The sequence below is a fragment of the Bombus pyrosoma genome, linkage group LG16 (genome assembly GCF_014825855.1).
Source record: "Bombus pyrosoma isolate SC7728 linkage group LG16, ASM1482585v1, whole genome shotgun sequence".
Lineage (NCBI taxonomy): Eukaryota > Metazoa > Arthropoda > Insecta > Hymenoptera > Apidae > Bombus > Bombus pyrosoma.
Window position 1 is genome coordinate 3,851,703 of NC_057785.1, and position 21,771 is coordinate 3,873,473.

The 21,771-nt window shown below is 43.5% G+C and overlaps 1 protein-coding gene across 8 annotated transcripts in view; it reads left to right on the forward strand.

The window, feature by feature from the left end:
* The window catches only part of LOC122576376 (alpha-mannosidase 2), a 174,661-nt gene that overhangs the window by 90,931 nt on the left and 61,959 nt on the right, over positions 1–21,771 (forward strand). For 5 of the 8 annotated variants that reach the window (XM_043746566.1, XM_043746569.1, XM_043746567.1 and 2 more), the window contains one exon: positions 8,027–8,476. In XM_043746566.1, the coding sequence (XP_043602501.1) occupies positions 8,189–8,476 (288 nt within the window). In that variant the 5' untranslated portion in view covers positions 8,027–8,188. Of the gene's footprint in view, positions 1–593; positions 935–4,794; positions 5,228–8,026; positions 8,477–21,771 lie in introns of those variants that run through there. The other 3 variants (XM_043746572.1, XM_043746570.1, XM_043746571.1) reach the window with 3 other exon arrangements.

Genomic DNA, 21,771 nt, shown 5'->3' on the forward strand with positions numbered 1-21,771 from the left:
CAAACGGCAACGCTGCAAGCACCACTCGCCTCCAAGAATCCTAGACTTTCCACTCTTTTTTCGCCCCTAGTACTACACCAAAAAAGCATCAGCCTTTCATTAGCCGAGTCCGCTTCGATCCATCAGGCAACCCACTACCCCTGCACTTACAAATCTTCGCCTTTCTCCCTCGCATCGTACAAAAACATCCAAACTCTGTATACGCTGCATTCCACGGATAGCTGGAACTTGCGAGACAACGAAGCTTCCGTCGAAGAATCCTGCACCCTTCCCTCGCCACTTGTTCATCGATCACCGCACGGATCACGACAGACACCCTGTGCGTGTACCGTCATCCCCTTAGATCCGTAAAAGGAAGCGGGGTCGAGCGGACGAGCGGCGCTCGCGAGTCAAAACACCCTCGGGCCAAGCGAGACCAACCCCTTCGCCACTCCGTACGTTCACTCGGACGTTTGCACGTGTGTGGGTCGCGCGTATGCAGCGCGTAGAAGCGTGGATTATATCGGCACATGCGCGGTGAACGGTGTCGCGTCGCCGGAGAAGCGGACGTAGCCGCCGGCGTGTCAAAACTATTCCACCCGTGGCGAACGTTCAGTACGGCGTGGTACTCGCTCGCGAACGTTCCCTTCCGTCCCTTCCGCACGCGTCCGAGCTTCCGGCTGCCGCGTGCTCGCGAGTAAACGCGTCGCTTCCGGTAGCCGTTCTTCGGGGCCGGCTGGCCAGTTGGCGCGAACAGAAACGCCACAAAGTTATCGCGTGTCGCTGTTTTTCCCAACACTCGTTCACTTCTGTTGCGTTCTCGCAGTTGTTGTTCGAGTTGCCCGGTTGCTCGGAGTTTCCGTGCTCGCAGCGTTGAAACGCTTCTGTGCAGTTTGGACAACCAAGTTGCACTACGTTTGATGGCCTCTTAGCTAGACGAGTCATTTTCCAAGTGGTAAGCACGTTTCTGTAATTGCACAACCGTAGCGTCGCGTTCCTCCGGCTCTCCTACTCGTTCGTTTATGTCTGTACGTTTGCATCGTTGAGGTTTGACAAGGTTTTACGAGGTTTGGGCAAACAGGTTTGAAGAGATTTGGTGGGAAGATGAGACGATAGCGCAACTATTCGTCGCATGGAAATTGTCATTTTGTCCTTTGAATCGGTTCGATTTCGTTGGCGTGACAGTCGCGTGAAGTTTGAACGAGCAAGTTGGAGAAGGTTTAAGGTTTGAAGCGAGTAATAAGCGTGTTTTTCAAATGGCTAATAGAATATTGTTTGTAAGTAGAGCGAGGGTTGTCGGCGGTTTTGTTGGTTCGAGGTGCCGGATATTCTTCGTGCAACGGATGATAGATTCTTGGCGGTTTCTGCGGCAACGTGGTAATGTATTCGTAGCCGCTGACGCGAAATTGCGCTGGTTTGAGAGATACCAAGCAGCGTAAGAAAATGGTATCGTAAACGAAAGTAAAATACTCTCGCGTAACCACATATCGAGTAACTGACAAATTACGAGCTGTCTCTTGCTGCTTGTTCCTATAGTTTTACAATTTTATATTCACACACTTTCGCACAATTTCAAACGTTCCCTTACAGGCGACACAATTTATTATTCCTCCTAACTCGTAACAATTTCAATTGCAAAAATTTCTATTGTTCAGACTGTATCTAATAATAGCAAGAGTAATATCGGCTTGGCAACTAAGTGATTGCGGATTTTCCCATTAGGTGGTAATTACAAAATCCGCAATCACTTAGTTGCCAATCCAATATTATTTCATTGGATCATGTACATTCTGTTGCAATAGAAGAAACATTGTTGCACTGTTATTTTCTCATAAAATTAGGATATGTTATAGTGATATGTATATACTAGGTGGTTCCAAAAGTTCCTTCCGTTTTATGAGGAAACAATAGAAGCACAGTATCCTTTGTTTTATATTATTTCATTGTATTACGTACATTCTGTTGCAATAGAAGAAACATTGTTGCACTGTTATTTTCTCATAAAATTAGGATATGTTATAGTGATATGTATACACTAGGTGGTTCCAAAAGTTTCTTCCGTTTTATAAAGAAGCAATAGATGCACAGTATATTTTGTTTTATATTATTTCATTGTATTACGTACATTCTGTTGTAATGGAAGAAACATTGTTGCACTGTTATTTTCTCATAAAATTAGGATATGTTATAGTGATATGTATATACTAGGTGGTTCCAAAAGTTTCTTCCGTTTTATAAAGAAGCAATAGATGCACAGTATATTTTGTTTTATATTATTTCATTGTATTACGTACATTCTGTTGTAATGGAAGAAACATTGTTGCACTGTTATTTTCTCATAAAATTAGGATATGTTATAGTGATATGTATATACTAGGTGGTTCCAAAAGTTCCTTCCGTTTTATGAGGAAACAATAGAAGCACAGTATCTTTTGTTTTATATTATTTCATTGTATTACGTACATTCTGTTGCAATGGAAGAAACATTGTTGCACTGTTATTTTCTCATAAAATTAGGATATGTTATAGTGATATGTATATACTAGGTGGTTCCAAAAGTTTCTTCCGTTTTATAAAGAAACGATAGATGCACAGTATATTTTGTTTTATATTGGGTTGGCAACTAAGTGATTGCAGATTTTGTCATTAGGTGGTCATTGTACGAGTTTGTTGACAAATTATTTGCAATCGTAGAATACTAAAATTTCGCGAGGGCGCGAGAACGTTGAAGACGTGGAAAATGTAAGGCGCGGACAGGAAGAGCTGTCCCAACGGTATATCAGCAAGTTATCGCAGATTCCGATGGCCGGTTGCGGTCCACCGATCGTTGGATATCTCCGTTGAGGAAACTCTCGTTTCCAGGAAACTTGTGTTGCGTAACGCGCGCGACGCGAGTCGGATGAGCGACGCGACCGAACGATTCCACTGAATCAGCTGTTCTCCTCGATTTAACTCTTTCGCTTTTGCGGTTCGTTCCGCGTTTTAAAACTCTTTTTCCTTGAAAATCAAACGCGCGATATTTGCGTTCCGTCGCTCGTCAAATAATGGCAAACATCCAATTTCAGATACAAATTTCAAGAGGTTGTATGCAAATCAAAATTCCGAAAGATTCTACGAATTTGTAGATTTTTATCGAACGTGCAAAACCGACGGCAAATCGACGATTAGAAAGTTCAGCGTTCGGAAGAATCTACAGTCTTAAAAGAGAGAAATGTTAACAATAAGTCGGTATCCTTCGTTGAGAAATTAAAGTTATACGTAATTTCATCAAAATTCAGATTTCTCTGTTTGCTGTGTTCGATGCACAGGGCTATTTGCTTTACTTGATCCGCGACTTGGAAACCGCACGAACTGGCCATCATGATTTTCACGTAACAAAGCCGCGTTATGACAGTTTGACATTAACAGATGTCGATCTCGTAATTCCGCGTCGCCGTCTAAAAATCAATTTTATCGTGTCATAATATTCCGCTGTACGCAACTGCGATAACACAGTGGCAAATCAAATCGTTAATCGTACATTTCCTAGTTAGATTACATCCTGTCGGAAATAAGGTAAACGCAGGAGGCCGATACGAATCAAAAATTAAAAGAGCAGCAGCCCGAGATTGAAAGGGAAATATCAAGATAAAATCTTCAAATTAAATCAGCGTGAGATCCGCCACAGAAATCATCTACCTCTCTCTACGTATTTCTCTTTCTTTTCTTTTTCAACCAAAAAGTATATTGCGAGTACAAAAAGAAAAACAGAATACTCCTCATTTTTTAATTCGAATTTCCACTTGGGACGGATGCAATCCTGTTCATCGCAAACAAACAATCGAACCGAAATATTCGAGGCCAATGAATCGATTCGCGTCCGAGCTCGCGATCAGCCTATTTTTAAAATTCAAATGCGCACACGCCGCTGTTGTTTATGGAATCGTCGCGGAGAATGGAAGCCTGGGGCGGGGAGGGGCAGGCAGGATTCGATATACGCCGGTCGTTATTAACATACGAGTAATTGGTATTGTTCGATAAAACCAGCGGTTTCGCGATAAATCGAATAGCAATACGGAGATTTTCCGCGTGCAAAAAATCCCGTCACGGGCATCGATTGTTGGCGTTACGTTGCAGTCGTTTCGCCTCTAAACGATTCTCTTCGCTGCCGATAAGTCGATCCTTTTCGACGTTTATTAGCATACGATAATTGCCAGCGAGCTCGTAGCTCTTTCCTATCGCCGTCGCTCTATTTTTTTTTTTTTTTTTTTTTTTTTTTTTTTTTTTTTAAGAAATGTCCATTTTCTGCTGTTAATGACGTTTCCTCGTTTCATAATGGCTTCAGTCGTTTCAGTCGTTGGACACGTGCAACGATTGATAAAAATCGAACGCCAAGTACGTGTGTCTCGTAAAACGCGAATCGACTTTGACCCACAAACGTACTTCACGAAAACGTACACGCAAAGGCCTGCCGATAAAACGTGTCTCATATTTAGTGCTGCGTAAATTTCGGGACAAAGTATATGAACCCACAGATATCCCACAAAGTTGTACCCACAAATGATCAACAAAGTTGTACCCACAAAAATGGCCCACAAAGTTGTACCCACAAAATGGCCCACAAAGTTGTACCCACAAATGGCCCACAAAGTTGTACCCACAAATGACCCACAAAGTTGTACCCACGAATGACCCACAAAAATATGAATCCAAGACGACCGACAAAGTTATTGCCGCGAACGCGCGTTGGGAGACATCTCTGCCACAGATTGTTCAGCATGTGTACCCACAAACGACCCACAAAGCTAACGTAAACTGTCCTCTTTGAACCTTCAGACGGGCGGAGGAAGATCCAGGCGCCGAAAACAGCCTGCACTGTTCGAAGAACAAAAACAGTCGGGGCGAAATCTGAAGGAAAGTAGGAAAAGCGGAGAAAACGGCGAGGTAAATCGAATTACGGAAACGACGCGTTCCTGTTGGATGGGTTGGCGTCGGACTGCACACGTTGCGAAGAGGCCGCGTCCTCGCGACGGTTTCGTCGAGCGCATCGAGTGAATCGCGATAGAGCACCCTCGACACGTCTGCTTGTCGAACAAAAGGGACGGCAGCTTGAATCGGCCACTCGTCGCGCCAACCCCTATTTTTCCGCCCCTCTGCCGGCTGACCATCTCGCTCCAAACCTAACCCCTCTCCAACAAAGAGAATCGAAATCGAAGGTCGTGCGTTCGTTGATCCGTGGTTGGAGAGCGAGGGGATTTTTCAAGGCAAGGTAAGCTGTTCGTGGTAATCGTCGCTTCGTGCATAAGGCTAATTCCTTCAAATTGAACTTTACGTGCTGCTGGTTGAACCACGATGATAATTAGACTGCGGATTTTCATGCGCCTCCATAGGAAACACAGAGACTCCGAAATGCACGTGCAATTGCTATAGCCAGAAATAAAGAATTAATAGAACTCCTTCCAACAGTGCAATCGTATTCTACGGTTCAGCTTCAAATCGCGTTCAACTTACGCTAAAGATCGTAACTTATTGGGTTCGTAGATGCAGTTGCTTGTAAACTGGACTTGAGTTGTACTATTATTATTTATTTATTTAGTCCGTGCCTCTCGGCTTTGGACGAACTTTCAGCTTTCTTTACAGCCCCTTATTGCACTAATCACATTCTTACCTCTAATCTAAAACTAATGCTTATGATCTATTTCAACTTATGCAATACAAATTATTGCAACTTAAGCCTACACACTATTGCCACTTTGGTCTTTTTGCCTCCTTGCTGTGCTACCTTCCTGTCATTCCACCCCTTCTTGCATTGCCTTTACCCTTTTTTTCTCTATTATCGCTCTCAGGTTCATTAGTCCTTCCCCAGTCCCATTCAATATTTTTTCCATTTCCTTTGCTCCTCCTGTTATTTCACATTCTTTTAGCACATGTCTCAGGTCCTCTTCTTTCCTTCCACATAATCTGCACCTTCTTTCTTCCTCCTCTTTCCAATGTTCTTTCGCTTTGGTCTCGATTGCACACCTGAATCTGGCTATGATTTTTCTGTCCTTCCACTTCATCCTCCCTTCCAAGTACTTTGGCATCTCATCTTTGGTCATGTTCCTATAGTACCTGTTGTATTTGCATTCCCTTATCCTTTTCCTCCTCTCTTCCGTTTCTCTCTTCCTTCTTTCTTCTACAATTTGGTCTCCAGTCCAACTTACTTGCTGACTTGAGTTGCACTAAAAATCACGGTCATTTAGTTTCCTTGGGCTAAGCTGGATTTATTGGCTTGGCAACTAAATGATTGCGGCTTTTGTCAATACCACCTAATGACAAAATCCGCAACCACTTAGTTGCCAAGCCGATAGATCAGATTCGAAATCAACGAGAAATAGAAGTAATCGTTGGTCTCTTTCCCAAGCAACTATCGTTCATCATATGAAAAGTAGATGAAACGAAACCATATGTTGCTACGAAAGTAGATACTTGTGTTTCGTGGCAAGTTCGACCAGAGTTGGAACAGAGTGGATATTCGGAACGAACGGAGTCGCGGTGACAGGTTGGATCGATTATCGCGTGCGAACCGACCTTACGTCGGGAGACAGAAGGTTTCTGGGAAACCGTGTCTCTGGTTCACCAGGTCGTATTTATTGTTCTCGCTGGAATTGGATCGCCCCTTCCTCCGCCTCGTTCCTCCTTTCTTCGTGATTTCAATCCGCCGTCACGCGCGCTCCTCAAATTTTTGCCAGCTCTGTAATCAGACTAGAAACTTCTTGGCTCCAACAACTCTTCAAATATTACGGTCATCGAAATTGTTCGCCGTCTTTGCTTTTACGCGACTGCGAGGATCACGACATCGTACGTTTTGAATTTCGTTTCTGTCGGTTTCATTTGCGGCGTCACGAATTCCGACGATCGACGTGACGGCAGAAACGATGATCGAAAAAAAGAAAGATGGTAAAGCACGAAGGGATCTGAATAAAATCTAAAAGAGTATCGGACTAATGTACATAAATATAGAGGACTTAAAATTTCTCTAAAACGGTGGATGGGATTTATCCGATGAACTAGAAGAAAATCGGTGGCCGTTTCGTCGGAGAGATCGAAACAGTTCGTGCGGAGAATTCGGCTCGCGTTCGTCATCGATGCGAGAACGCGTATCGATCGCTAGAGCCGGCCAATTTCGCGGACAGTCGAAACAGTCAGTCATAATTTTCGCGGACGTTTAATCAACCCCGTGGCCCCCTCTTTCTCTCTGTATATGCCCTCGTAATTCATAGCCGAAGCTATTTACTTTTCCCTTCCTCCTCTTCTTCCGATACTATTCGATCTCGCTCCTGGACTCTCGATATTCCCAGCAATAATATACAGCGACGCGCGAACGTGCCCGATAAATCGTCAGCCTTCGTTCCGATACTGCGACTTCGAATGGGAATTTTGACATTTTTTTATTCCTTTTTTTTTTTATTATTTTATTCCATTCCAGTTCAGAGATAGTTTTCATTCGTCTGCAAGTTTCATCTGTCCGTGCAAGGATTTTATTGACCGCTCATGACAAATACGTTTACGACGATTAAAAGCGATGTCGCGCAGCGACCATAAATTCCGCGATACTTTGCCGAAGGATTTTATCAGGTTCGGTGAAGGGTGACGTCTGCAGAGATACTTTTTCGTAAGAAAGAAATTCTTTATTCCACCGTTGGATACATTTTTCCGCCAGTCTACAAGCTTCTCCATCTGTCAGACTTAGCGAGAGCCTGCTTTTACATCCACACTTGTACCTAACTCGAATCTAATGCAGTCGTCATAACAATTCAGCAACTGACCCAGAAACGCGAAACGTGTCGTCGTTATGTATATACGTAAACGCTCGCAAGCCTTTTTAGCCAGGTGAAAATCCTAACCTAGTTGCAACGTACAGCCAGTGTACTTTGAATCTGTCCCGCGCCAAATCCAAACTGAACCCCGACATTTATTCAACTGGCGAATGTAAAATGGACGAGAAATTGAGATTCGTAGAATACATATCGTTAGATATCGCAAGCATCCGCCGGCTCTAAACAGATGTAAAATTTGTCCTTTGCAGATCGTGTCAGCGCGGACGTGTCCCATGAAGTCGATAGACGACGGCAGCAAAGTCGGGGCGCGATCTTCGAGCATCACCGACACGGGATCGGACGTCTATCGCGGCACCAGGTGAATCGAAGTCGAGCAACGCTCGCCCACAAGTAAATCCCGCTTTCGCGCCATGTACAAGATCCTTCGACGCGGCTCCAGCCGCGTGTTCGTCGCCTGCGTGGTTCTCTTGACTCTGCTCTTGTGTCTGTACTACGTGAACCAGGCACAGGCGCCGTCCACAGGTCCGTCTGCCGGCATCCTGAACGAGGAGCTGAGATACGATCGAGGTCTGACCTCCATCACGCCGGACTACGTTGAATCTCCAGATGCGAGGGTCTCGCTGGACACCTGTCCCGTCATCGTGCCCAGGAACGTGAACATCGACACGCAACAGGAGTTCAAGAAGTTCGACTTTCAGGTAAGCGAGCTTGTTTCACACGGCTGACGGCGAATTTCTAGGTAAAATGGAAATCCAACGACGATACTCTCTTGCAAGTGGATTGCTGATGCGTTTCTTAGGATCCGGGAGATTCGAGTGACTGCAATTTGGTTTATTAGTGGGCCAATAGGATTTATTCGCCTCTGAAATAGTCGTTTCGACGTTCTTCGTGTTACATTCGACCAATCTGTTGATCTTGATTAGGAAGCGATTAGAGTTTGATGGGCCTTTGGCCTGGCTCTTTGAGGTTCGTTGACTCCCGATGAATATTGGTACAATAATTGTCGCTTATAGGCTTGCAGCGATCTGACCTTGATTCATGCTCGATTAAAATTTGATGGATCCTTGATCAGGTCCTTTGAGGATTAGATGACTTTCCTTGGTGAAACGTATTGGACTAATACGCCAGAATTTGCGATTGGAACTGATCGTTTCGCGACTCAACGATCCCAGAGAATATAAGGCAACTTAAAATGTTCCAGGTAGCGTAACATAAAGAAAAGTTCAATAAAGAGTCCCTCTGTTAGCTTTCTTTATACTTTAGCGAAAATTCTGTTTGCTTTGAAAGGAGCGGAAACTGGAAGGAGGAACAACTTGTCGCCTTGAAGGATTCGGAAAGAGCAATTAGCAGGGAAACGCGGTCTTTCAATTAATTCCCGCGCTATGCAGCCGAATATTTATGTTGCCGTGGTTAGAATGATTCAGGGACAGCGCGTAAGTCCGGTCGTTTTAAAAGTACCGCGTCATTAGCCGTGAAACTTTCCTTTCTTCGTAACCCTCCGGGGAGTCTGCGGACTTTGCCGATTTAATGGACGACCCCTGTAACAAGGAATTTTTCCTCTTTTTTCTTCCCTGCTTCCTCTGCTTTTCTTCTTTTCTTGCCGAGCCATTGAATCGAAAATAATTTAGCAGTTTGTCTCGAGCTTCTAAACTGCCTGGCCGGAAAGTTCGTAAGTCTCCGCGAATTCGCCAACTTCTTCCGGCCTCTGCATTCGAACGAGAATAGCTCGCGTCCCGGATAATTTAATATCCTCGGGAAATTGGCCACGGGAAAGTGAAAACGCACGAGATTCTCGAATTTCTGCCGTATATTCCCTTGCGCATCAGCTTGCACGCGTTGTTTCGTCTCTGTAGGTTCAGTCGCGGATGGTTTTGAAATTGCAGTTGATTTAAGATCGCGCCAGGATTGCCAGCCTTCGTGTTGGTAGCGATTGCTTCCGAGTGGATTCGAACATCCAAACGTTGGTTGCTAGGTAAAATCATAGGCGTTAAATGGATTCCAATATTCAAATATGTAACTATTGATGTATCAAATATCCAAGTAGCGAAGTATTCAAACACAGGGTATCGAATATCGAAACGTCGGCCTCGCAGGGTATCAAATGTCCAAGTATAGCGTGTCAATTATCCTAATATCCAACTATGGGCTGTTAAATGTCCAAATATTCGACTTTATGGTATCGAATGGAGTTTTAGGTATTAAATAAATCGAAATATCGAAAACTCCTTAGGACGTCTGACGCAACTCTTGTTCGTAATTATTTTGATACTTCGATGATGCTGTACGATCTTTTATTAAAATACAAATAGTCTGGTTTTCGAAATGGGATAATCGAAGCGCTGTAAACTACGAGAATCCAGTTAACAATTGCGGAATAATTAGAATCCAATTACCGATCGTTGTAACAGGGTGTTTCAATTTTCTGCCATTTCATATCGAAAATATTTTTCTAAACAAGTAGTTAGCCAGATAATTGCGTATGTAGATTAAACTGGGACGACAGCCTGCATTCTATTTTTCACCCGTTCTTCCATCGATGAACATCGATTGCAACCCACGCACGTCCCACCGACAATTTATAAGGTTATTCATCTCGTTGCTGATAGAATTTTGATAGTTGATCAATTCTTTAAAAAAAATCGCAACGGCGCGCGTCACGATTTTTCCAGCTTAATATTTACCTTCTACTCTTTTTTCAAAATCACTCGCATATTTTTCAAAGCCCGCGTACGAGTTTCCGTCAATTGAATTCTATGGAATCATCGATCCTACCAATCCACCGATTCCTACTTGCAAGTTCAAGTTTAAACGGATGATTCGAATTAATTGCGATCGGAAACCGGAAGTCTTAGTTGACGTACAATTGCGTCCAATTGCGAAAGGCAATTCGGTGACGAAACGAGGCTCGTCGCGAAGGTAAACGAGTTAAACCGTTCAATTGCTTTAGACTTTCAAATTGTTTTGATTACCGTGCAAAAACATATACAACGTATATACAGGGTGTACCTGCATAATCTTCGAGGATCTACAGAGAAAGATCAGTTAAAAAAAGAAGTTTAAAAGAAGATGTTCCTCTTCGAGACTTTGTCTCTGGACGAATCACCTTCGAAGGTTCGTTGCACAGTGCACAGGGTGTAGTCTGTTAACTTAGAATTCCATAAAGCTAATAGAAGATTATTCTGTTGAAAAATAGAATAGAAACGGTGGCTCGAAAGTTGACGCTTCACGCGACTATGTCTTTAGAATGGAACCGCGTACGATCGATTTGTACAGTTAAGAGCGAAAGTTTGTCTGTTACATTCGACGTGTACCTGGTAAAACGGCATTGACCGAACGTAGTTCTGAAACGCCCTGTATAATCGGCAAATTCAGCGGACGTAATATAAACGCATCGGCTATGAACATTCGGTAAATTGAATTATCGTTCGTAGAAAGTTTATGCCGGACGGTGATCAAATCGAGCGGCTTTAATTAATATGTTCGTTCCTCGATAATAATCATCGGATGAAACGATTTCGACGAGCGCCAGCTTGCGCGCGCGCGCTCCAAGTAGAGTGCACTTTACGCGAGATTGAGCGGCCAACAATCGCAATGGTGTTGATTACGAGCACTCGACACGCGTAGTTGCGTTAATCGCGAGTTCCGATAGTTTCCATACTTTATTCCCTAAAATCGAGAAGTTTGACGAAAATTTCACATTTTTATTTGCATTTGTGTTTTACGATCGCAATGCAATCGTCAAAAGTATTTACTGGACATTCAGCTGTTTTCATTTGAGGTTAGGAATCTACGATTACAATCCAATATGGAAGCTATTGCAATTGCAAGTAAATGATACCGAGAGGAGAAATAAGTGTGGCGAAGTATCTGCATTACGACCTTCTTTGTTTGCGCGCTTACGACTGTTAAAGTTTAATTTGAGGTTAAGTGTAGCAACATGTGCAGCTTCAACACGGAATCACGTTCGAAGCTCTTAGCGTGTTTTCCATTTCCGATAGAACTTTGCTGTTTACCGTGGATTGCAAATTTTAAATTGTTGAAAGCGATATTTTTCACCCTCGTTGTTCATTTACTCTTTTTCCAATTGTGCAGCGAGCACGACGTCTGTCTTGGGGCTTTCAGGCGGAATCGTACTTTTGATCGATCCTGTAGAATGGCGGGAACGAAATGGCCGGACGAGACGCGATGACGTTATACAACAGTGGAAAATTTGTTTTCCGAGCGTGGCGCGCCGCCCAGGGTAGCGCGTCATCCAACAGAAGATGGAAACGAAGATGCAGGCTCTTGCGATTTAGGCTTCAACCCCCTCCCTCCTGTTCTCATACCCTTCTCTGTGTCTGTCGTACACCGACAGACTACATCTCGCAATTTGCTTAAGCAAACCTTTCCAGAAATTCATATCCGTCCTCGGTCTCCTTCAAGGCACCCTTGAACCTCTGCTCTACCGTCCTCCGTGATACTTGAGCCGAATATTCGTGTCTTCCACCCTCCGACCAGCCAGAATCTCGCCATCCTCGCTACCTGTCCAGCTTATACACCCCAGGGCCAATTACTTTTGGATTTTCCAAGCTCAAGCCGCTTTTTAATCTCTCGTTTGGATTCCCCTTTTCTATCGCGTGGCTTCTGATGAAACTTTCCAAGGTCGCGTGACTCCTCAGGCTCCTCAGAAGGTCTACCTAGGTCTACCTAGTGGACGAGAGACGAAGACTACGTCAGCTTTCTCTCATACTTTCTCACAACTCCTGGGATTCTTCAATTTGGGCTGACTTTGGATTCGCGTTTGGATAACTTTAGTTTCCGGAAATTGAGCAGTTGTTGGTTTACTATGGCAACTGACTACTTCGATCAAATTCTTCGATTTCGGTTGGCTTCAAGTTTTACTAAAACTGGATCACATTAATTTTAAAACGCGTCTGACAAATGGCTGTAGCAGCGCGGTCTTAACCTGAAAGATTGGCAAGCGTTAGCATCCAAGCCTTTAGTAGCCTGAACCATAACAAGATCCTCTGTGATGAACGACTGACCCATAAACCCCATGAAGCAATTAATTTCGGGAACCTTTGAGCCTGCACTTGGCATGTTCCGTAAACTCGTCGAATTTCCAGCCATAATTCCGTATCCCTGCATCCAGCCACAAAGAGGAACACGGTATGTTCCTGTACGTAAAGATAGACACGTAGCAGTGCGGGTATCCTCTCAAAGACGTGACGCTTTGAAACGGCCTGGCTCTCGGCACAGCGCATCGACTGCATCGATGGCAACGACACGCCGCCAGCATCTCACGATTGCGGATTCGATTTTCCTGCGATTCGAATCCCAATCGAATTTCTAATCCGATCGTTCGGCCGACTCTCGACAGGGACGTACGTTTGTACCCCACGCGAAATGTCCGTGACACAGCTTCGCCTGGGAATTTCCAATGGGAGAAACCCACTGTCCATCCGGCTCCTTATGCTGATGAAATTGAAGCTGTGCGCGTGACCGGTTCCCTCTGAAATATAAATAATACCCTGTCGGTTATCGCTGCGAGGATCGCATTTCCTCAGATCGACTAGCCGTCCTCCTCGCCTTTCCTCTCGGCTTCTCTTGTTTCGTTATTCGACGACGAGTACTCGCTCGAGATCGATGACCTGCTTTCCAGCCGTGGATATGGATCTGCAGACTCTCAGCGAGGATAACCAGGATAATTCGCACTTAACCAAGCTTAATCCGGGCTTAACCGGGTTCAATCTGGACTTAACCAGGCCTAATGTGAACTTAAACGGCATGATGTAAGCTTAATCCTGCGCAATGTACATGCGACTACGTGAAATCTACGCTGGATATGGTTCAATATAAAATCAACTTGGCCTGATCTACGCTTAATTGGCCGGAGTATAGAGTTAATCGGCTTTAATATTAATTCGCACGGGCACGTGATGTAAATTTAATCAGCCATGTAATCTGAACTTAACCGAATTCATTTGAAACTTGAGCAGACTCGATGCTACGTAAACCAACATAAACCGACATCGGCATAATCTGAGCTTAATCAAGCTTAATATAGACATAATCAGGCTCGATCTACATCAAAGCCTAACCGGGCCTAATCTGCATCTAAGTAGGCTTAATATAGATCTAACGAGGCGTTAGACCTGGACTTAACTAGATCTCGTAACCGAGAGCTAATCTGATCAAAAAACTGAAACTGATACTGATACTGCCACGTAACGTCTATAGTAATTTATCGACTTAATTTTAATTAACCGCGTACAGTGTGCGTTCAATTATGAAGGAATAGAAATCCAAAATTCATTCGATCTTAAATCGAAAGAAATTCGTCAATAATTTTTGCATCTCGAGACCCGGAGTTCGCAAAGTTCTGTCTCTTATTGTCTTACAGTCTCAGTTCTGCTGAGAGTAATTAGTTTATCTGCAGGAGTGAAATCATGAAACTTCCACCCGACTTTAACCCAAACGAAATCCCTGCCGTTTAATTATATCTCGCATCACTGACGAAGGGGTCCTATCGCGGTTTTAATCGAGATTTGATAAAAGAAATATGTTGATCCTTCGTCTAAAGGCAATTATGCGGCGACACGACCGCGTCTCGTCGTTATGAATCAGATTTTTGCGGGTCGTGGCGGTCGATTACATCGCCAGCAAATCCGATAACGAGGTCCTTTGCCCACGGGGATTACAGGCGGAAACGGTCGACTGCCTTTTATGCGGCCCGCAGAGAAGAAGAGAGCTTAAGGGCCGCCAATCGCGCACGGGTTTACTTATTCTTCACGCTCGATGAAATCGTTCCGCTCCGAGGATTGCGTCTCCACGAGGACTCTGCTCTGTCTGTCTTAAGAAAAATCGCTAACTTCTTCCTCTTCTTCTTCTTCTTCTTTTCCTCTTCCTTCGTCGATCAGTAGATCGAGTCGAATCTTCGGTTAACAATACAAAAATAACCGAAACCTAATCAAACCTAACCAAATGTAATCGAAAGCTGATTAAACCGAATCAAACCTAATCAAACATGACCAAACGTAATCCAAACCGAATCAAACCTGACCAAACGTAATCCAAACCGAATCAAACCTGACCAAACGTAATTCAAACCTAATTAAACCTAGTCAAACTTAATCAAACCTATTAAATATAGACATTTGTATAATCAAAACTCAACAGAAATGTAGTTTGAACTTGTTCGCGGTTACGTAGCTCTTTTAGATTCATCTGACGTTGTCAAAACTGACGCTTTCGGTCCGTGGCATTCACATTGGCGTAAAGATCATGATAAAGCACTGCCCAAATCGCGACAAAGACATCGGTGCACGTACGAACAGGACAATTAGGCGACCCGCAACGCGTTAACCGACGGGTTGGTCAAGTAACCACAGCTGAATGGCTCTGGGCGCGAAGATTAAGAAACAGAACGCGCGGGAACAGAGCGGCAACTTTCAGATTTCCAACCGACGGTAACCGTGCATCGTCCGAAACTCGTTAAGATCTCGATGACAGAGATCCTGCGTCGCAGTTGTGATCGTCGAAGAATCTGTGGGAATCTTATTTTCCAGCTATCACGAGGACAAAAAGTTGCCGGCCGCGATGCTTCGAACTGCTTCAATTGCGGGGTAAACCTTCTCTGTTCGCGCAACTTCAGCTTCGAGGACCCTTATGTATTTTATATACGCTCGCATAAAGGCTATCGTGGCTGTAGAGGACCACCGGGAACACAGCACGTTTCTCAAAGGACCCGCTGTGCTTCGCTTTTCTTTTTCTTTCCATCTTATCTGCCGCTTCCTCCGTGCTTCCTCCTCCTGCTCGAGCGAGCTGGTTATAGAACGTCAGTGAGAGGAACAGAGACAACGAAAGGAAAAAGCGGACGGTTGTTCGAGCTGACAGAAATAAGAGGCACGCTCTCACTCTGATTTGCAAAGGCATTTCCGGGATTACTTTCCGCAGCTTTTTCTCTCTTATTCCACTCCGACTCTTGCTTCGCCGTCAGATTCCCAGCAGATCCTCGTCGTCGCGTCCTTCTCGATCGAGCGATTTTTAAACGAACGTCATCTGCAAGAAGAAAGAAAGAAAAAAGAAAGGAAGAGAGAGGGAGAGGGAAATGAAAAAAGAATAATTGGAAACCTGGAAAGGTAAAATTCCAACGAACAAAAATTCTACCTTTATCCGGGTCAGGATTACTTAGACTCACGAGTTTAGGTTCTTCGTTACACACTGTGGACGGGGATTAACGGATCCCTTGGGGAATCTCTTTCGCGCAAGCCGATAGATTCGGGTCACAAGCTTTTGCAATTGCAACGGCGACTGATAGTTTCGGGAATTTTTCGAGCCCTGCACGTAAACGTGCTCCAGGTGACTGGCTGTTTTTCCGCTGACGGATAAAAGCAAGAGGAAAACACGGCTAATGCCGTTAGAGCTGTTTTAACCTGGCAAAGCGAAAATCTTGCTGCCAGTAATTTCATCGCGACCGCCACTGGCGATACAATTAACGAACGCAAGCGTCTGCTGTCAGTTTGCATGATCGTTTCACTCCTTTGAACCGACGAGTTTTTCAGCAAAATGGAAAAATCGTAACTGAAAGGTGGAAGTTTCCCGCCAACTTCTGACTCTCAGCTGGGTCTGCCAGTTAATTGGCACAACTTTTTCCTACGTAGACGTTTCAGACAAACTTCACCGTTTTAGTCGATAAATATAAAGCGGTAGAAACGTGTTTCTTTTCATATTTGTTGCTGGATCAGTGACCATGTGTATTCCATGCCAAATTCTGTCATGTACGAGGCTAGTAATTTCTGCACTTAGATATGAAAGCCATGTAAAACGATGGAACGTACTTAGAGAAGGTCGCCTAACTTCATTCGTTTATTCACGTGCTAAAGACATGGCAAATTTTCTGTTTAAATATTTTATATTGTCGTTGTATCGCGCGTTTAAAATTCCGCTGACGCTTTATGCTTTTCGAAGGTTGGAAAAATTCTTGCAAAAGGAATTTGTTATCGAGTTAACGATAGTAGAGTTATGGATGAATTATTAAGTTGTCCGAAATGTTTCTTTCGTTTCATAAGGCGATAATAGATGAACAATTTCCGTTTTATATTATTTTATTGAATTAGATATGATCCATTTTCTTCTATCTCTATTATTATGTTTATGCATAATTCAATCAACTAATATAAAACAAAAAACATTGTGCGTCCATTATTTCCTCATAAAGCGAAAGAAACTTTTCGGACAACCTAATATTTGTAATTTGTTACAGTTTTTTACAAAACTTTAAAACTCGTTTCGTCTGATAATCCTTCGTAAGAAACGATGATCCGGAGGATTGCGTAAGACGATGGTCGTGTGAACTGAAATATACGAAAGCTATAAAAATACAGCTTAGTACTAAAGTTACAATGAAGAAATCTTTTTAAAATGCATTTGTATCGTCGTTGTTTCGAAGCTGGCTTTCTGGCCTGTATCTTCTTGATGAGAAGCTCGGAGAAAGTCAAATTTCACCATTAAAGTGGATCAACCTCCCCCCAAACACACACGCGATTATTGGCTTGGCAACTAAGTGGTTGCGGATTTTGTCATTAGTTGGTATTGACAAAATCAGCAATCACTTAGTTGCCAATCCAATACAAGTTCAAGTAGTATCGGTCGGTAGCTGATCAGACACCTCACGAATCTCAGATTTGTCGCTCTTCGCTGTAAGAAGAAAATGGACAAAAACCTGGAAATCTTCCGCTTCTGTGTAAAAAATAAAAAGGGAGCAAAAAGGCACAAGGACGAATGGTCAGATAATAATCGTTGCAGGCAAAATGGGTTCAGGTTGGACGTAATATTTCACGGGTGAATCCATCGTGCGAGGTGTGACCAGGTTTCGTCGACGCTATACGCCGTGTAATTAGACACCGACGTCCTAATTCAGACGGTCCAAGGAAGCAGAATATTGGCTTTCGCCTCGACCCGCGTATAACGAGCCGAACCCTCTAATTGAACTCCGCAGGAATGTTCGTACAACGGAGCCTCTTCACGGAGCCGGCAGGGTTACAATACGCGGATAACAGTGGACGAGCAATGCGGCGACAGGTCGCATTCCTTTGGTCAAACTCGAATATTAATCGGGCTAATTAGAGGTGCTGCTCTCTGCTCCAGCCTCTGTCACGAACCTCGTGAGCTAACTAAGAAACAATAAAATGCTTGAAAAAAGATAAAAAGAAGAGAAAGGAAGATATATAAATATATATCAACTTTCTTGGAGGGAGTAATTCACAGATTTGTAAAAATATTTCCATCGTTTCGAGGTTCGTGGTTGCCTGGTTCAACTGGAAAAGCGGTTTTCCAGATAAAACTGTAATAACGATGGTGAAGGAAGATCCTCTCGAGATGTTGAGAATACGTAGCTTTGTGTATGCATAATGATAAGACGAATATGGATCGGTATATTGTAATATCGTGGGCAAAGGGCCTAAGAAATATCGCGTGAAACCCCATAAACAATATCGTGGGAAGGCCTAAGTGCCGTTAGGCCAAAGAGGGCCTGGTAGTTTTACCGGGGAGTCGAGTTGAGTAGTCTTGAGTTGAGTAGTCTTGAGTTGAGTAGTCATGAGTTGAGTAGTCATGAGTTGAATAGTCATGAGTTGAATAGTCTTGAGTTGAGTAGTCGTGAGTTGAGTAGTCGCGAGTTGACAGTCGAGTGGTGAGAAGTCGAGTTATGAAGAGTGGAGAGTTGAGTCACCGAGTTGTTATGAGTTATAAACTACTAATTATGAGTTGTGAATCAACTATTTAATTACAGCACATTACTGTATTTAGTTCACGTTAAGTAACCATCGTGTCCTGTTTAATCCACTGCAAATAGATCTATCGATCAATAAATTTATCATATAAGACAAATAAAAAATCTTGCATCGGGTGGATACGAAGCAGTCGACGATGTTTCTAAAATGTTCGATTGCTGACCAGTTAAAGGAGTCAGCTGGATTTCCCGTATTAATAAATTCGCAAAAATTATAACTTTCCTTATCGGATATAATTATCCGCAGCTTGCAAAGGGAGATAAGCGTGCTGAAATGATAACCAGCATTATTCTTCAGCTATTCTTTTCGCAAGGTGTTTTTGTAAAGCCTATATTTAAGAAAAAAAAATTATCAGCGAAAGATCTTCGGTATTTTCGATGGTTGAAGATACGGTTTTAATTGTTTCAAGAAAATAAATACTCGATAGAAGAAGACATAGACGTGGAAAAGGGAAGAAGAAAGGTAATAATAGCTTTGGCTAGGACAACGAAGTTACACCAGAGAAATGGAACCGTGGAGTGTATGGATCAAACTAATCAGGGGACGAACGAGACTTGTTCCGCTCGTAAAAAGTTGGACCGCGTTGTCCGAAGATACCAGGGCCAGCCTTATTGCTCAGCCAAGCGACGAGGATGCCAGAGATTGTGTAGGTCGCAACTTGCCCCCTAGTCGGCTTTTGTCGTGGAAACTGCTGGAAGAGAGCCCAATCGCCGAGCTTTATCACGCTCAGAATGTAATTCTATCCCTGCGCCCTTAAATTTGCCAAATTCATCCAGGTCCGCGTGAATAGTCACCTTTGACGATCAGCCGACGCTGTTGGCGCGTCGAAAATTACGTCTCGTACAGGCGAAGGAAAGAACGCGCGAAAAAAGAATTTGTAATTTTGCCACAAACTGATTTGCCGAGTTATTAAATTTTCGTAAGTCCGCATTTTCCCTCGAAACGATCTCATTTGGCGAAGATTTTCTTTTATGAAAAATTCCGAAACACTCGCAACGTAGCCGTAACGCTTTTGCTGTATCGTAGAGTCGTCCATAGACGCAAGGAATTAAAACGTAGTCTCTGCGATCCTTGTCAGAAGGCTCGGTAAAGCAGAATTTGTCTGTTGCGTTTAATCTAATTCTAATCTAATTCATTAGGACGTGGGATATTTCCTGCACAGATGGTAGAGGATTGAAACAAACCGGACAAATTAAATTACAGAAATCCAGCAATCCATCAGCCTACGGTGTATCTTCGACAGAGTCATAGTGCTACAATAGCGAGATGCAGAAAGTTGCTGGCAAACTTGGACAGCTTGGGTTGGAGTTCTCGTCAACTTTTTACGAAACTCTTTCTTCTAAGTTGAAAACACCAACCGATTTCTATCCTCCACAGCCTTGAACGTCATCTTTCGGTATTTCAGAATCTTCTGGTCTTTGATATATGGCACACGTCCAACGCGTTACACTGGTTCGATGTAAACGGGTCACGCGCTTCTTACGAGCTTTTTACAAGCTCGTTGTTAAAAACGTCTTCTAACTGTTCGCTTTTTGCTTTCTTTCCACCAGTGCTGTACCCTGAAGTTTGCCACCAACTTTCCAGAATGCCAGGTTCGTCGTTGCGTATCGTATTCCAACCATTTAACACCCGGCAGCACCAAAGTTGAAACAAATTCGAAATTCCAAGTGCAAAAGTGATGGGCAAAGTTTCCTTCCACCAAACGCAAAGCCATTATCGTCGAATTCTTCCCATCCAAGGGGGGATAATCTGCATTCGAACGAAACGCGTGGTCGATGCCCGGAATATTTACACGCGATGGAGGTTTCAGCGTGCGAGACATAAAGAGCGGAAAGGGGAAAAGGGCAGGTAGATTTATTTCAGCGGCGAGCATTTGTCGAACGTTATTCCAGAAGCCTTCATGGCGAAAGTGAAACGCGATACGATCCGCCGACCAACGACTGCGACCCCAAATAAATTAGCGGATATTCCGGATCCCGGGCAATCCGAGAACCACCTCGTCCCTTTCGCTCCGTTGCCTGATTATTTATCGAGTTCTTCTTTGCGTCAGCCTGTCTCCCTACTCCTTCTACTGTGTCTGCTCGAGCATCGATTCGCCACTTCCGTTTTTCGCAGCGTCTCGCTGTTTCGAAGGCAAACGTCTACTAACGTCATCCTTCGTTTGATCCACAGGCTGACTTCTGCTTCGAACCTAAAAAGAAGTTTGCTCTCCACCTACTACGTTTGTATTCTATGGCGTAAATAGGCACTGAGGGGTCTAACGCTTCGCTCAATTCTTGCATATTTTGACAAGGTCTTACGGTGTCCAATATTGTCCATAACGTGAGATTTCTGTGGCCTAAATGTTCAGTTGTGCCTCCCTTTATTAGTTTGGGATTTTGGGACACGAAGCTAATTGTTGAAATTACAATTGGTGTAATATATTTGATAGTTTTCTAATGCGTAATCTGTAGAATATGCAGCCTGCATTTAACAAGGTGTAATCACAAATGGAATCAATAGATAGCGTTAGTATCGCATACGTTATCAGATAATATGAGGGTCATAGATTACTATGAATGGCCATATCGATATCATAGATTCTGATAGAAAGGGATTGAACAGTAGCACGCAGGGATTTGCGTTTTTAATGGCGCATAAATCCTCGAATTGAAGAAATTAACCTAGGTTTCATCCAGATGTGACCCAGTTCGACGATAATTTCATCTAAATGTAATTGAAACGAGAGTCGGTTTGATTCGAATCTGATTAAAATCCAACCTAACCTCGTCACACCTGCGATTGACTTTTTTTCCTCTAACCCAGGTTTATCTCACTTAATTCTATCCGTCGTCAGTTTAACACTAATTTACTGCAACTCTAACCAAACCGAACAGAAATTGAATGTGATGATCTGATCGTGATTGAATCCTAACCTAACCTAGACCTAACCTAACTTAATTTCAATTTGGCTCAGGCATCGAATAGAATTTTCCCACTTCTCTTTGCTGGCATATTCCAAGCTTCTCAAAGACTGTCGGAACAACGATTGAACAAAGCAATTAATAATAGAGGGAGGGCACGAAGGGCAAGGGTGAAAGGAGAAGAAAGGCTGGGACGTGGTCCAGGAACGGTTTTTCAGTCGTAGCCCGTATAAAACGCGCGATAAGTACAGACCGTGCTGAAAAGACCGAGGGAGGCTTTGATTCATCGAGGACCACTTCTGCGAACACTTTTTTCTT